The sequence below is a fragment of the Ranitomeya variabilis genome, chromosome 4, assembly GCF_051348905.1.
Source record: "Ranitomeya variabilis isolate aRanVar5 chromosome 4, aRanVar5.hap1, whole genome shotgun sequence".
NCBI lineage: Eukaryota > Metazoa > Chordata > Amphibia > Anura > Dendrobatidae > Ranitomeya > Ranitomeya variabilis.
Window position 1 is genome coordinate 149424085 of NC_135235.1, and position 17486 is coordinate 149441570.

Sequence of the window (17486 nt, forward strand, 5' to 3'; positions counted from 1 at the left end):
AATTCATCAACTTATGTAACTTAATATACAAAAAGTGAACTTTAGAGCATTTTCTAAAAATTGAATTTTGATTGCACATTTTTGTTCCTAAAATTGCAGCCTAACTCCACTGGAAACCTTAGATATCATGTGTGATTGAAGTTCTTTGCTTCCTGGAATCACCTTTTCCTGGCAATTAAAATCATGACTCTTTGTGGTCACAACAAAGTCCGTTTTTTCCTTTTCAGACTTGCAATTTTATACCATCAGAGTCCATAATGTCCTCTCCAGGCAGACATTGGGGCAGATAACGCAGGCCATTCGTGTTAACATGTAAAGCGAACCTGTCACCATGAAACTGTCATCCAATTGACAGGCACCATGTTATAGAGCAGAAGGAGTTAAGTAGATTGATATATAGCTTTGTGAGATACGATTCGGTATTACATGAGTTTTTATCATTTAAGCCTCTGCTCTTTCTGGGATTTTGGGTCAAGTGGGCTTTTTCGGTATAAGGTTGAATATAGAGGTAGCTGTCAGTCACTGATAGGACCGCCCACTAGACCAAAAACCCCAGGAAGAGCAGAGGATTAAATAGTGAAACCGCAGGTTATACAGAATCATTTCTCACAAAACATATACAATATATCAATCTGCTCAGCTCCTCCGGCTCTATAACATGGTGCCTGAAGACGCGACTGTATGTTCATATTATCAAGCCCCTTATAACCAAACCCCTGCCCATGCTTCTGCTCCCTGTAATCTTACAACTTGAGACATGTAACAATATTGAACTGCAATCACAAATGTTTCTTAGTGAAGTTAGTCTACGCGGACTTGGGGAACTTTTATATTTCATTAGTAATTAAATCACAATGTGAAAGTGCATTATTTGCTCCATTTTTCCATCACTTTAACAAACGTTGATGAATTTAGCCCTAGAAGGTTTTTTGCACTGATTCATGGCAGATATGACAACTGTTGGTGTCTGTGTATATATACTGGAGCAAGACTTTTAGTCACTCAGGCATGAGCAGTATGGAACAGCGGTAGCTTCCTCCTGGATCCTTGGGGCATCAAAGCAAAGCGTTACTAAGTGCTGCCGTGTATATGAGGATTTAGCAAGACAAATACCAACCTACACAGTGCGCACATAATTCTTCCTCAAAGTTCCCATATAATACTGCAATCAAATTTACAAATACCATCAGCATAAACTGCTTGATAATACTGGGTGGTCTCAGTGTGCTTGTGGGGTTCCCCATCCATCATTGGGGGTTTTGTCGTAAAGGGGGCCTAGACAGTTTCCTAGATTTCTACTTGCTAAAATCACCCCCAACCTGCGCTTAGTATTAATTTCATGATGAGCGTCTTGTCTCCCGAGCAGTGGGGGATGCCTATACCGGTGTACCCTCACTGTAAATTCTCTGCATACAAGAGTGCTCACGTCATTGGCCTGTAATAGAACAGAATGCTGAAGCTCATATAACTGGACGGGATCACCACTTAGTGAAGACGACATGCTAGAAATGAACACATAATACTTCCAGAAAGTTACCTTTTTGGTCATGGGTGATCACATTTATTAAGGCTATGTGCACACGTTGCGGATTTTGCTGCGGATCTGCAGCGGATTTGACGCTGCGGATCCGCAGCAGTTTTCCATGCGGTATACAGTACAATGTTAACCAATGGAAAACAAAAACCGCAGTGCACATGCTGCAGAAAATTCCGCGCGGAAACGCTGCGGAAAAAAAGAAGTAGCATGTCACTTCTTTCTGCGGATTCCGCAGCGGTTTTCAACCTGCACCAATAGGAACGTGCAGTTGAAAACCCGCAGAGGAATCCGCAGAAGAAACCGCATGAAAATCCGCAGTGAAAACCGCAGTGGTTTTGCACTGCGGATTTTCAAAATCCGCTGTGGAAAAATCCGCAGCAAAATCCGCAACGTGTGCACATACCCTAAATGCTGACATATATTTTCTCTAATAATATGTGGAATTAAAAGAAAACTTAAGGAGTAACCATCATTTAATTTATTATTATTATTATTATTATTATTATTATTTAAAAATGTATTATTATTATTCATAAGTTATAGCCATGAAAAAAGAAACTTTGTAATATATCTTTTTAAAGAAAGCTGCTCCTTTCTCCTTCTGGACTGATCATTCATTCTCTAAATTCTCAATCTACCGGTAAATTGTGTCTTCAGTGAATACAGATTCTCCCATTACTGAGACGGGAGAAGGCAGGTAGTGCTCATAAATTCATCTACAGTTGGTGCTGAGTAAGTTCTACTGTCCTCTCCTATCTCATTGTACCCCTGAAGTGAAATTGAAGGATCGGTCCAGGAGGAGAAGGGAGCAGACTTATCTGATAAGATATATTACAAATGTGCTTCTTTGCATGTGTGCTATTGATCTATGAACTATAAATGATGATGGTTACTCTTTACCTGAATCGTGAACGTGTTTTCCTACTTATTTTGTTCCTCCGATTTATCTTACTATGGTAGGGTTACAATTTTCCTAGGCCTTAATTCTTAGTAGTCATAAAACCTTAGAGTAGTTCTTTGGTAAAAGACAAATCCTGTCCATGCGCACTGATGGGGCATATGAAAATCATGGAGGAGGTTCCATCTCAGAGAGTGTCACCTACTCAGGGACTTGTGTTACATTGTTGGCCATGTGAATAGCTGTCATGTCATACTACATTTCCTGTGTAGCGCCAGCACTAGAAGTGTCTGGTCAGACATAGTTTTCCATAACAATAACTGATTGGCAAAAACAAAAAAGACATTGCCTCTGTAAATTGCCCATTTACAGTCTCCAGTCATTGTGGCCACCATTTATTGGTGATCTTCATTGATCATTTTCTTTAAAAAGTATCATTATAAGTGGCAGCAATTGTCATCTTGAATTCCTTTTAACACCTAAACTTCTGCTTAAGGTGTGGATCTAGGGAGAATATTCACCACCCAACACAGAGGGCCTTCTTTGTCAGCTCTCAGGATGTGATCCATGAGATCCTTAACCTTGATTTTTTCAAAATCACCATTCGTATGCAGTTGTGCATTTATTTCAGATTTACTTCATTTTCTTATATAGTACCAACATATTCTGCAGTGCCATCACTCACTGTCCCAGTGGGGCTCACAGTCTATATTCCCTAACAGTATGACTTTGGAGTTATTGGAGGAATCCGGAGAGCCCGGAGGAAACCCAGGAAAACACGGGAAGAACATACAAACTTCTTGCAGACATTGTCATTGGTGGGATTTGAAAAGTGCTAACCACTGAGCCACCATGCTGCTTCTGACCATTGTTTTCCTGGTACACACAACAACACTATTGAATTGTCCTACATGTTCTTAAATTGACATCCTCGCTCCATTAAAAATGCAGTTGTAGTGCTTCTATATGAGGAACACAAGTGTTCTGGGTTTACGACAACACCCACCGGTCTTCATATAGTGGAATCTGGTAATGGATTCCTATACTTACTTGACTATGTGCTGGAAATGGGAATTACTGCTGCCAAACCATTACAATAAAATGAAACATCTGGACTATGTGCACTTGTATACATTCGTTCCGTTATGAATGAATGCACTTCCACTTTAGAAATAACAGATTGCTTTTTCCACCTTCTCCACTGGATCATAAATTTGATTTTTCTCTAAACGTTTACCTCCTGTTCTACCTTAAAACTGTCAGATGACGTGCATGGACGAGGTTCAGAGGATTAAAACAGACACAGGCTCCTTTCTACCAAATGATACTGTTACACTGTGTTTGACTGTAAGGAGATGCTCAGCTGTCGAGCACATACCAAAAATGGCTATATGACTATCTGCTTACAGACTCCAGCGTGTTCTTAATATATCTCAGTAGATAATATGGCAGGCGGATATTTTAGAGACTAGAAGAAATGCCACAATAGTTCCCTATGTATGCGGTGACACAGGAGTAGAGTAATAGCATCATTCTTTAAAATTAAGAAAGTTAAAAAGACACAAATATACTTTACCTAGAGACAGCAATGGTAAAAGGAAAGATAGGGGGAACCAACAAGCCATGATGTCTGGGCCAGTTTATTTAGGAACAGGGCTGGAGCAGGTGATGGAATCATTCTCCAGAGTGGAGGAAATCTTAATTACAACTATAAAATAAAGGTGTCATAAAAAATAAAATTCATATTTACACATGCCAGACATTTATTTAAAGGGAATCTGTCAGCAGGTTTTTGCTACCTCATCTGAGAGCAGCATAATGTAGGAAAAGAGACCCTGATTCCAATGATGCATCACTTAATTTACTGGGTGCAGCATTTGTGATACAATCAGAGTTTTTAGATGCAGTATGTAGCAGAGCTCAGGAAGCTAACCCCACCCACATCACAGTTTTCCAGGAGGAAGACACATGTGGTGTCGAAACATGTCGTCCATAAAGGGATTGAATGTTTGCAATATTGTTACTCAAGAAACCTGGAACTTTTTAATGGATAAATAAAAGGTATATTTTACTCTACCATTGGACTGATCGCTGGAGAAACAAAAAGTTTTTTTATCTAATATATATATATATATATATATATATATATATATATATATATATATATATATATATATTGGCTAGAGCCAATGTTCAGAAGATTCATTATGGCTTCTAGCTTATACATACTTTACAAGTTTAGAAAAAGGGTTTGGGCTTATTAGGTATGTGACTCATTATGAACACATTTCCTTCACTAGCCAAAAGGCTTGAGCAAATAGCATATACTGACATCTACCATTGAACACTTTCTTTATACGTTATTTCATTCCTTGTTCACTCATTTTGCAGCTTAGTAGTATAGTTTCCTGTAGCAACTCAATGGTAAACCACTTTGGTTACCTGGTAAAACCCTGTGCCTGTCCTGCGCCTCTGCCCCGGTGGTCCTTGTTATTATTGTTCCCGTGCAGATATCACTTGTAGTCTACACATGTGACTGCTCGGCATGAGAAAACATTCACAGCATGCTGCAATTGACAGCGAGACTCGGCCCACTCACACTCATACAAGTCTATGGAAGCGTGTGAAACATTGGACTGCACTCCGATGTCATCTCAGTGCGGAGCGATACACGCCGAGACAGGCAATGCAGGAGATGGAGAAATTACTTTCTCCATCTCCTCCGCACTCTCATGCCAGGATCGCAGCACAGTAGCATGACACTCGGCTCAGGCTCGCTGCAGAGCTGGAGCTGAGGGTCATTAGCATATCAAATACAATGCTCTCGCATCAGATGTCATAAACTACTGTGACTTCAGCCTAAGACTTCAAATCACCATTGCCTTTGTGCTTAGTTTTTATCAAGTCTTGTATGTTTTGCATCTTTTTTTTTCGTTTCTTTTGTTTGCACCAATTCATTATTCTATTTGCACTTTTTTAAGTCTATTTTATATGTGCTCTACTGTTTTTTGTTTTGCTTGTTTTCCGTTTTGTTGGCAGAGTTTAACAATTCAAGAAGTTAAAACCTGATTAACCAACTGCGACTTTTAAAAAGCCGCAAAATATTGGAGCATTTTTGCAACTTTTGGCACCAACATGGGACTTGTGGCACCAAGATTTGCAAAATCAGTTCCAGACAGGTACAAAGACTATTTTTGACTTTGCACCAAATTCATAAATCACATGTGCCATTTCGATGAATTTGGCTCAAAAACAGCAACTGATATCAGACAAAAAAGAAAAGTGACTTACAAATAAATGCAAATGATGAATAGGTGCCCAAGTATTTAGTGCTGGTCTTCTTGCTGTGTGCGCTATGATGTTGTACATTGGTTGTGATAGTATTATAAAAGTGCATGTGTTGTGCCTGCCTATTTGTGAGCCTTTTATATATACAAATCCTACTAACAGATGCGAAGAAACACAACATATAGAATAATGTTCAATAAAAATATAGAACACCCCAGTACTCCAGGGTACGTTTCGCCAGGAGGCTTTTTCAAGGAGTATTATATATGTGTTTTATATATATCAGCATGACTTTAAGCTGACAAAGCCCTAGGGCAAAGCCAATAGCAGAGGCCCACATTTATAAAATTGGTGTCGTGTTATGTAGTAAAAGACATAAGTCATTTTAGGGAATACAGTTGTGCTCAAAAGGTTGCATACCCGGCAGAATTTTTGCTTTCTTGGCCTTTTTTCAGATAATATGAATGATAACACCAACATTTTTTCTCCACTCTTGGTTAGCAGTTGAGTGAAGCCATTTATTGTCAAACTACTGTGTTTTCTCATCTTAAATCATAATGACAACCCAAAACATCCAAATGACCCTGATCAAAAGTTCACATACCCCATTTCTTAATACCATGTATTGCCCCTCTGACATCAATGACAGCTTGAAGTCTTTTGTGGTAGTTGTGGATGAGGTTCTTTATTTTCTCAGATGATAAAGCTGCCCACTCTTCTTAGCAAAAAGCCTCCAGTTCTTGTAAATTCCTGGGCCATCTAGCATGAACTGAGCGCTTGAGATCTCCCCAGAGTGGCTCAGTGATATTGAGGTCAGGAGACTGAGATGGCCACTCCAGAACTTCACTTTGTTCTGCTGTAGCTAATGACAGGTTGACTTGGCCTTGTGTTTTGGATCGTTGTCATGTTGGAACGTCCAAGTACGTCCCATATGCAGCTTGTGGGCTGATGATTGCAAATGTGCCTCCAGTATTTGCTGGTAATGTGCTGTGTTCATCTTTCCTTCAACTTTGACCAAGTTTCCTGTGCCTTTGTAGCTTACACATCCCCAAAACATCAGCGATTCACCTCCGTGCTTTACAGTAGGAATGGTGTTCCTTTCATCAAAAGCCTTGTTGACCTCTCTCCAAATGTAAGGCTAGGTTCCCATTGCGTTAATGGGTGAGCGCTAACGGACAGCGTTGCACGGCAAAATTAACGCCGTGCAACGCGTCCGTTAGCGCTCCCATTGCCAGCAATGTTTAAGCGCATTGCTAGCGCGTGTCATTTTCGGCACGCGCTAGCGATGTGCCGGTCTTTTGTAGCGTGCCTCGGATGCTGCTTGCAGATCGGGGATCTGCGCTAGCGGGGACGTTTAACGCGACCCCTTAAAAGACATTGCGTTAGCGCAATCTGCTAGCGCTTAGCACTAAACGGATTGCCCTAACGCAATCTGAACCTAGCCTAATATTTATGGTTGTGGCCAAAAAGTTCAATTTTGCTCTTATCACTCCAAATTACCTTGTTTCAGAAGTTTTGAGACTTGTCTCTGTGCTGTTTTGTGAATTGTAAGAGAGATACTTTGTGGCATTTGCCCTTCTGGCGACTCGACCATGCAGCCCATTTTCTTTCAAGTGCCTCCTTATTGTGCATATTGAAAAAGCCACACTGCTAGTTTTCAGAGAGTCCAGTATTTCAGCTGATGTTATTTGTGGGTTTTTCTTTGCATCCTGAACAATTTTCCAGGCAGTTGTGGCTGAAATTTTTGTTGGTCTACCTGACCGTGGTTTTCTTTTACAGAGCCCCTGATTTTCCATTTGTTAATTGTTTGAACACTTTTTACTGGCATTATCAATTCCTTGGATATCTTTTTGTATCCTTTTCTTGTTTTATACAATTCAACTACCTTTTCCCATAGATCCATTGACAATTCTTTTGCTTTCCCTTGACTCATAATCCAGTCAGTGGCTGGATGAAATACGCAATAGTCTGTCTGGCTCCCAAAAACCCACTCAGCTTTTATACACACACAGTGATTACAAGCAAACAAGTCACAGGTGAGGATGTTACCTTTTGCAGCCATTCAAACCCATTTGTGTCAACTTCTATACATGTTATCAGGCCAAAATCACCAGGGTATGTGAACTTTTGATCAGGATCATTTGGATATTTTGGGTTGTCATTATGATTTAAAAAGAGAAAACACAGTAGTTTGACAATAAATGGCTCCACCCAACCACTAACCATGAGTGGAGAAAAAGTTTTGGTGTTATCATTCATATTCTCTGAAAAAAAAATGGCAAAAAAGCAAAAATTCTGTCGTGGTATGTATACTTTTGAGCACAACTGTATGCACACGACATCTTTTAGACAACGGAGTACCCGCATCACTTTTGAAGTCTAAGAAGCTTCAGGAAAACGCCAGCTGTGTTTGCCCTAATGTATCTTTTCTTGTGTCTTCATGGACGGCTTTTGCTGTGCCTCTGCTGTCTGCTTTTTTTGTAATGCCATATATAACATAGTGGCAGCTTCCTAGAAGACTGGACCGGTCACTTCTTTTAGCCGCTTCACGACTTTCGAAGCCTGAAACTGTTAAAAGATGTAACAAAAGACACAACATGTGCACATTACGTCAATTTGACATTGCTGCACATATGTGTAATCACTATGTTCATGTGAAATCCACCTGAAAAAGGCGTCATGTTCACATACCTTACGACATTAGAGCTTCTGAGATGCCCCCTCCCTCTATATGCATTCCCCTGCTTTAATGTATTGTTGTCCACTGTTAAGTGCTCGTTTTCATCTGGCTTTCCCTTATATGAGAATATTCTTAAATGTCTACACACAGTATATATGTTTGAGAAGACAACTCCAAATTGCCACAAATTCCAATTTTCATCAAATACAGTAATTAAATCAGTGCATATATTATGCATTCCGTGACCCCAGCTTGATTCTGATTCTTAGTGTACAGGGAGAGAGTATAGTAATACCATCTGACACATAGAATACTCGCAATGGAACACGGGGGCTTAACATAACATACAGTCCTTGGTAGAAATAACTCTCAAAAATACTTTTCAGGGTCATCCAGCAGCCATAACACCTCTATAAGTCTTACTGGATAAAAGAGTAATCCTCACATTTTGTGTCTATTGCTCATCGCTGTATTTTAGCAATGCAGTTGTTTTCCTCTCCTATTTGTGGACAGTTATGAACAGCATTTGAGCTTCAGTTAATGTCACAAGTCTTTATGTCAAATGCTACCATACAGTGCGATCACTTAAATATTGGCTATTACACTAATGGACTCCCTGCAGACAATCATTGTGTGCCGTTAGAGCCACTCTAAAGCTCAGTGGCCGCTGCCTTATGTTACTTGGCAGCCGGATAAGTATGTTCCATAGAAAACCTGTTCAAATGTGACTCTCAGCTCAGGAGGAGCTCATGTGTCCATTCATCACAACAATTTCAGGAGGATTTCCAGGACTTGAAATACTTGCCTGCCTTTTTTCAATATCAGTGACACGTCTGTTCATTTGTACCTTTGGAATTGCACCCCAACCCCAGTCAGGATTTTGTTATCTTCAGCAACCTCTTGAAGGATTGCTTTCCAAATTTTACAATATGGCTGTTTACCTGTAAATATCAAGCCAAAGTTTGGTAATTATGTTTTGGTTTGACTATGGTTGAGTCCAAACTGGAACACTAGGTTCTGCATATGAGCCTTGAAGGACATATCCGTAGTGCTTCACTGGTCAATCATATGTCACACCAATGCAATTGGAAAATAATAATATCTGTAAGTAAACGTTTCAACCAAAAACATTATTAAATGATCTGATTTCTTATTTTTTGGACATTTTATGTTTCACAATAACCTCTAGAATACAGCGGCTAGGTGAGGCTTCCACATGATGCCAAATGGTAGTCCTACTGGAAGGGTCAAATTTGCTCACAAATTGCCGGGTGTCACCTGCAAACATATGGGTTCATTCCCACCTGCCTTGCATTAAGGATTGAACGATTCATTTTTTCCCTTCATTAAGTCCAGCTACAGCCATGTTTCTGCACTTTGTGCAATGCTAAATCTGTAACAAGACACCTCATCTGTGCTTTGCTTGGGGTGTGGGTCAGAGTACCCTTTGTGTCTCCTCAGGCTCTTGTACCTCCTGGCAGCATTCTAGGAAACCTACTCCGTAATGACTCAGGAAAAGTTATGGGACATGACGTAAAAGGTTTTTTCAATTTACATATTATCCATAAGGAAAAAAAACATTTTATGTCTCTAAATGAAATTGGAGATAACACAGTGATACAATGTAGACCCATAGCACATAACAAGTGCTATACCATGGATTCATAAAACACATATATAATACTAACCTCTTCTACTTCTTCTCTATCTTCACAGTTTCTCCAAACCAATGCTACAGTTCCCATAAAAATAATTTATGTGCCTAGTTTGGGTTGTGCCCTTCTTTTTGAATGATGTAAGACGGGGGAACTTCTTCTTTGGGAAAAATCCCAACTATTCAAAAGATGTTTTAGGAATGGAGACGTAATGATACAAACCAATGCTAGAAGATGAAGCCTGTTTTCTGTTTCTGACTTATTTTTATTTATGAAGTCTTACACCAATTTTTATCTTACATGGTCTTGATCCTCAGTGATGTTATGGGTCAGTCACAAGCTTCTTGGCTAGCTTTGGAGTTAAAAAGACGACTCACCAGTAGGAATCAATGTATTCTTGATTCTAACATACAGATATGACTATTTTTGTGTTTTTCTTTACTTTATTCTATTTACTTTATGTTTCTTCTTTGCCTCTACAGGTTATAGCCAACACTGTTGCCAAGTTAGTATGAGAGTGTTGCTTTCTTTTCTTTGGATTTGTGTGCTTGTGTCGCTCGCGCCTTTGGTCAGCATGTATATGTGGTGTTTAGAAAGGAAATAACATGGAAGGTCACAGGGATGGAACATTGATGTCTTGCTCCCTCTCTAGAAGTCTTTATCAGTGGAGAACCTTTGACACGAAATATGATTTTGATGCACTAAACCGACAATGCGCTTTTGTTGCTTAGTTTACTACTGCATCTAACCCAACAACCCAACCTACAGCACGCAGCCATGTTCTGCTGCATCTAGAATGACAACTTCTGTGAATCAATGTAGTTCTATGCTAAGGTTGTAAAATCTACAAAGATTAAAAGAAATTGGTGTCGTAGACATTTAAAAGTGACTATATATAAATCATGTAATAATAAACTTGCTACACAGTTTCCAGCCTGGCATTTTATGGATAGATCTCTCTACACATGCACTAATGGTGTTAATAGAAGTTTCCTTTGCGACTATAAATATTTATGCTTTGATTAATCTGTTACTTCTCTGTGAAGTCTCATTTTCCATCAAGTGGAGAATGCATTTTATTCCATGGAGAAATAATGTGGGGTTGACAAGCTATATAACATTTTAACGCTACTAATAATATTCTGCCAGCTAAACATTCAAAAGGCAAGAATGATTCCAAAGCACAAAAAAGCTAAATTCCAACTGGTAAAGAAAAAGATTAACAGTGTTTCTGACTTGTACTGAGTTAGGCAGCACTAGCTGCATCCCTGTATGAGGAATGCTCGCCATGTAGATCCATCAACAGACTGGAGTATTAGGTTCTAGACGTTATTAGCCACCCTGATCTCCCTACTTCAGCGCTGGCCCGCTCCACTTGGGTTTGCTTCTACCAAAACACAGAGTTTTCCTTCATATGTTTTCCTTCATGTGTCAGCATGCAACTAGCAATGTGCTTGCAGGTAGCTGGCTTTTTGGCTACTTTTTTTAGCTATCCCAGCCCCCTTCTTTCATACTGCATAAACCGTGATGGAGAACGGTGCTGGTTAGGGATGAGTGGACCCGTAGAAGTTGGGGTTTTGGTGCCCGACCTGAGCTTTAGTCCAAATCTCGGTTCAGGTACCAGAACTGTACCCGAACTAGAACCAGAACCCGATTGAAAACAACAGAGGCCCAAACTTCGGATCTGGAGAAAAACAATATATACAGTGGGGCAAAAAAGTATTTAGTCAGTCAGCAATAGTGCAAGTTCCACCACTTAAAAAGATGAGAGGCGTCTGTAATTTACATCATAGGTAGACCTCAACTATGGGAGACAAACTGAGAAAAAAAAATCCAGAAAATCACATTGTCTGTTTTTTTATCATTTTATTTGCATTTTATGGTGGAAAATAAGTATTTGGTCAGAAACAAAATTTAATCTCAATACTTTGTAATATAGCCTTTGTTGGCAATAACAGAGGTCAAACGTTTTCTGTAAGTCTTCACAAGGTTGCCACACACTGTTGTTGGTATTTTGGCCCATTCCTCCATGCAGATCTCCTCTAGAGCAGTGATGTTTTTGGCTTGTCGCTTGGCAACACGGACTTTCAACTCTCTCCAAAGGTTTTCTATAGGGTTGAGATCTGGAGACTGGCTAGGCCACTCCAGGACCTTGAAATGGTTCTTACGAAGCCACTCCTTCGTTGCCCTGGCGGTTTGCTTTGGATCATTGTCATGTTGAAAGACCCAGCCACGTTTCAACTTCAATGCCCTTGCTGATAGAAGGAGGTTTGCACTCAAAATCTCACGATACATGGCCCCATTCATTCTTTCATGTACCCGGATCAGTTGTCCTGGCCCCTTTGCAGAGAAACAGCCCCAAAGCATGATGTTTCCACCACCATGCTTTACAGTAGGTATGGTGTTTGATGGATGCAACTCAGTATTCTTTTTCCTCCAAACACGACAAGCTGTGTTTCTACCAAACAGTTCCAGTTTGGTTTCATCAGACCATAGGACATTCTCCCCAAACTCCTCTGGATCATCCAAATGCTCTCTAGCAAACTTCAGACGGGCCCGGACATGTACTGGCTTAAGCAGTGGGAAACGTCTGGCACTGCAGGATCTGAGTCCATGGTGGCGTAGTGTGTTACTTATGGTAGGCCTTGTTACATTGGTCCCAGCTCTCTGCAGTTCATTCACTAGGTCCCCCCACGTGGTTCTGGGATTTTTGCTCACCATTCTTGTGATCATTCTGACCCCACGGGGTGGGATTTTGCGTGGAGCCCCAGATCGAGGGAGATTATCAGTGGTCTTGTATGTCTTCCATTTTCTAATTATTGCTCCCACTGTTGATTTCTTCACTCCAAGCTGGTTGGCTATTGCAGATTCAGTCTTCCCAGCCTGGTGCAGGGCTACAATTTTGTTTCTGGTGTCCTTTGACAGCTCTTTGGTCTTCACCATAGTGGAGTTTGGAGTCAGACTGTTTGAGGGTGTGCACAGGTGTCTTTTTATACTGATAACAAGTTTAAACAGGTGCCATTACTACAGGTAATGAGTGGAGGAAAGAGGAGACTCTTAAAGAAGAAGTTACAGGTCTGTGAGAGCCAGAAATCTTGATTGTTTGTTTCTGATTAAATACTTATTTTCCACCATAATATGCAAATAAAATGATAAAAAAAACAGACAATGTGATTTTCTGGATTTTTTTTTCTCAGTTTGTCTCCCATAGTTGAGGTCTACCTATGATGTAAATTACAGACGCCTCTCATCTTTTTAAGTGGTGGAACTTGCACTATTGCTGACTGACTAAATACTTTTTTGCCCCACTGTATCTCTCTCAGACTTCCAGGGGGGAAGTTCGTGCTTGTCGTTTAACATCGGACACTAACTGTCCGGTATGAACTCCGAACTTTGAAGTTTGGGATTGCTCATCTCTAGTGCTGGTGTAGCTAATGCTCGCTTTAAGCGGGTCACTATTGAAGTGCAGACACAAAAAATGGAAAAGCTCCCAGTCTATTTTGTAACAGACCCAGAAGGGAAGTTGATCAGTGGTGAGATAGGGACATCGAGGCAACTATCATAACTAAAGTATATAAATTAGTATATTTAATTTAATTTAATTGTTTATTCCCCAAAAGTTGAAACAACTTTTTATGTTGTGGAATAACCCATTCAAGCTAGAAACGTAGATAGTTTTTAATTCACCTCCATCAGAATTTATTTATGAAGGTCTTCATCTTCTACATTTAAATATTTTCACTACTTGAATTGTGCTCGTGTGGACCCTATTAAATGAATGGGGAAGAGATAACCCGCCTGCACATGCGATAATGCAGCTGGATGTCCATCAGATCATGAAGAGTCATACGTGTATATGTCAACATTGACAGAGGATCTCAAAACGTCATAGGTGTGAAATAACGTAATAATCATGGAGGGCGGATTCCTAATAGTGACCCCTTTAAAGATCTTCATAGTCAGCCTATCTCAATTTGAAATTGCTGCTTGCAGGGAATAATACATGTAATGAAGCGTTCTGATCGGCAGGGCTCATTATTACCTCATGCTGCCCTAGGCACCGATTCTGAATACACCTCCATTAAAGGGATATTCACGTGTTTCTTCTTTAATTAAAGGGTTTTTCTCAAGTTTTATTTTTCATCTCCTGCACTACTAATTGTAAGCTGTGGTGTATCTGTGGGCAGTAAACTATAGAATTAATAATCCCTCTGTTCAGGAGAACGAAGATGATCCCTATAGGACGTACCGGTAAATTGTAGAGTTGCTTGTTATTGCCAACAAGTTTCAATTTTACCCATTTCTGATGAGGAGGTAACAGAAATTGACATACTGCAGATTTAAAAATCCGCATTGCAGGCCGTTTACAGTGCAGTAAAACCTTGCAGCGCGGGGATGAGATTTTATCACATTTCATCCATAAGTCTTGTACTGTCGAGAGCTGCAGATTCATCTGAAAATAAAAAATGAAATTCTGCAGCATTTCCATATGTGTGAACACGTCCTCCAATTGGTAGTTTTGGCGATGCTCCTGGGACGCTGCAGATGACCAGTCACGGCATCTGTTCCTTCCTCAGAGGTACCAGGGGATGGAGTTCTGATTAGTGTCCTTCTGTATTATACATCTGGTTTGCAGGAGACATGTCCCTCACTGTCTCTTCTCTGCGGCTTGGTACTGACTCACTGAGGTGAAATGGCCTCCTGTTTAGCCCTGCTGATCAGTGGTCTACACAAGTAGCAGAGAAGATTACTATATCACTTGCAGAGGAGGATGCTGTGTAACTTGATATTCTTCACTTTGTCTTCTTGGCATTCTGGGGTTTGGAATCCAGTGGACAATGCTGCTCACTTATGAACATCTATATTTGTGTAGCTATAAATTACTAATAAGTTGGCCCACTGGACTCCTAAGTTAAAGGGAACCTGTCACCCCCAAAATCGCTGGTGAGGTAAGCTCACCGTCATCAGGGGCTTATCTACAGCATTCTGTAATGCTGTAGATAAGCCGCCGATGTTACCTGAAAGAGGAGAAAAAGACGTTAGATTATACTCACCCAGGGGCGGTCCCGCTGCGGTCCGGTCGGATGGGTGTCTCCGGTCCGCTCCGGCGCCTCCCATCTTCGTTCCATGACGTCCTCTTCGGATATTTACGCTGCGGCTCCGGCGCAGGCGTACTTTGTCTGCCCTGTTGAGGGCAGAGCAAAGTACTGCAGTGCGCAGGTGCCGGAAAGGTCAGAGAGGCTCAACAGGGCAGACAAAGTACGCCTGCGCCGGAGCCGCGGCGTAAAGACCCAAAGAGGACGTCATGGAACGAAGATGGGAGGCGCCGGAGTGGACCGGAGACACCCATCCGACCGGACCGCAGCGGGACCGCCCCTGGGTGAGTATAGTCTAACGTCTTTTTCTCCTCTTTCAGGTAACATCAGCGGCTTATCTACAGCATTACAGAATGCAGTAGATAAGCCCCTGATGCCGGTGAGCTTACCTCACCAGCGATTTTGGGGGTGACAAGTTCCCTTTAAGTCTGAGAAGTGATTGAAAAGAACGAATTAGTAATCCTATGTTCCCACAAGTCTACAGATATCAGTCAGCTCCGCTCCTTCTGTTCTATAACACGATACCCACAGATAGGACTGCATGGTTAGGGTTCCCTATTATTGTGCAGTGAATGTCATCTTTAAGTTTCCCTTTAAATATGCTGACTATGGTTATTTTAGTGAACTGGGATCAAGCTGGTATTTTGTTGTGGAAACCCATGTGTGAAATACTTAACGACTCTGCAAAAAGGGGGCTCAGCTCTAAATTACTGTATCATGTTAGCCCAGGACTCCATCATTACTAATCACAGCAATGGAGAATGCCCATGCACATCAAGAAGAACATGAAATGGGGTCTCCTTTTTATGACAAAACACTAGACGATTCCCTTTTACGTTGTATGCCTTCATGTTTTATAGATTTCACTTATCCTAAAATACGCAGTGACCATTTCTAATAACTTACTTGTGTGTTGTTTGCACCATCATTGCATGTGATGATAACCCTACGACATCTAACCAAGATCTTCGTGGATCATTCATACGCAGCTTATCTTGATCACAATCACTTTTTTTTCATTCTTCTTCCCTTTTCCACCATTCACAACTTACTTCACTTCCTCCCAGCTCTGAGTTTGTGGAACGATTCAACCCCAATGTCCTGAAGGACTCGGCTCTCTCTACCCACAAGCCAATTGAGGTGAAGGGTCCTGGAGGCAAAGCCACAATAATTCATGCCCAATATAACACCCCAATCAGCATGTATTCCCAGGATGCCATTATGGATGCCATTGCTGGTCAAGCACAGGCCAGAGGCAGTGATCTCTCAGGGTAAGCCTTCTAATACACTTTCTTGCATGATGGATAATAAAGTAAGCACCTTTTTTTATTACATTATTATTTTAGTAAAAGTTATATACGGTAAGGTAATAGGGACTGACTGATTATTTTGTTCCCATAATATGTCATACATACCATTAATTCACAATTCAAGGATGCAGATTGTTTAGACTAGATGTTGGCTTAGAAAATTCTGTATTATCTCAAATTTTGGAATCCAGAACCAAAGCTTAGGGATTTCTTCTATGGATGTAGCAAAACTGTTTATTACACTGTGGTTTGTGTTCCAGAGCGTTTCAGATAAACCTGCCATGCTACCACGGGTGTATTACACCTGTCCAGGATTCTCAGAAAAAAGGCAGCCAATTTTATCATCATGACAGTGGATATATTTATACTATGTCATTTCAGATTTTGGCAAAATGAATGACACCCAGATTGTCAGTGACGTCAGCAGAAGGCCATGAGCAGTCCAAATTCTTTCATCGCACCTCCTTGCTTTATGTTGAATTCAGCCATGAGAATGACTCACTTCTCTCCCAATTACAACCATTGCAATGTGTCTCAGCTTGTGCAAAACTCGCCCTGTGCAACCAAAACTCAACAACCTTGTTGATTGAAGTCTAAAGTAGTCTGACCTGGGCTATCATGGCCACCTCGCTGAATCCTCATGCAGCTCAGCTCTTTTTAGTATGTCTGGTTGAGTAGATACAAGTATTTCCCAAAAATGAATAATTCCATAGTAGGCAACAGTCCCAATTTTGACAGGATATTTTCTTAAATCAGCCTGAAAAGGGAACAGAGTTTATCAAACCCATAAGTAGGTCCATTAATTACATTCCTAGGAACGGTTTCAATTCCCTTAATTTTTAGTTTTTACGCTATGTGCACACATTGCGGAATTGCCGCAGAAATTTTGCAACTCTCTGCCGTGGGAAATACGCATGCGGAATTGGCATGCATATTCACGCTAAATACTAGCGTTTTACAAGCGTAATTAGCTTGCAGAATGCTAGCGTTTTCCAAGCGATCTGTAGCATCTCTTGGAAAAC

At 40.7% G+C, this 17486-nt stretch overlaps 1 protein-coding gene across 2 annotated transcripts in view; it reads left to right on the forward strand.

The window, feature by feature from the left end:
- Window positions 1-17486, forward strand: part of LDB3 (LIM domain binding 3) — a 291111-nt gene that overhangs the window by 135976 nt on the left and 137649 nt on the right. For both annotated transcript variants that reach the window (XM_077259320.1, XM_077259319.1), the window contains exons 5-6: window positions 10541-10563; window positions 16222-16425. In XM_077259320.1, the coding sequence (XP_077115435.1) occupies window positions 10541-10563; window positions 16222-16425 (227 nt within the window). The remainder of the gene's footprint in view (window positions 1-10540; window positions 10564-16221; window positions 16426-17486) is intronic.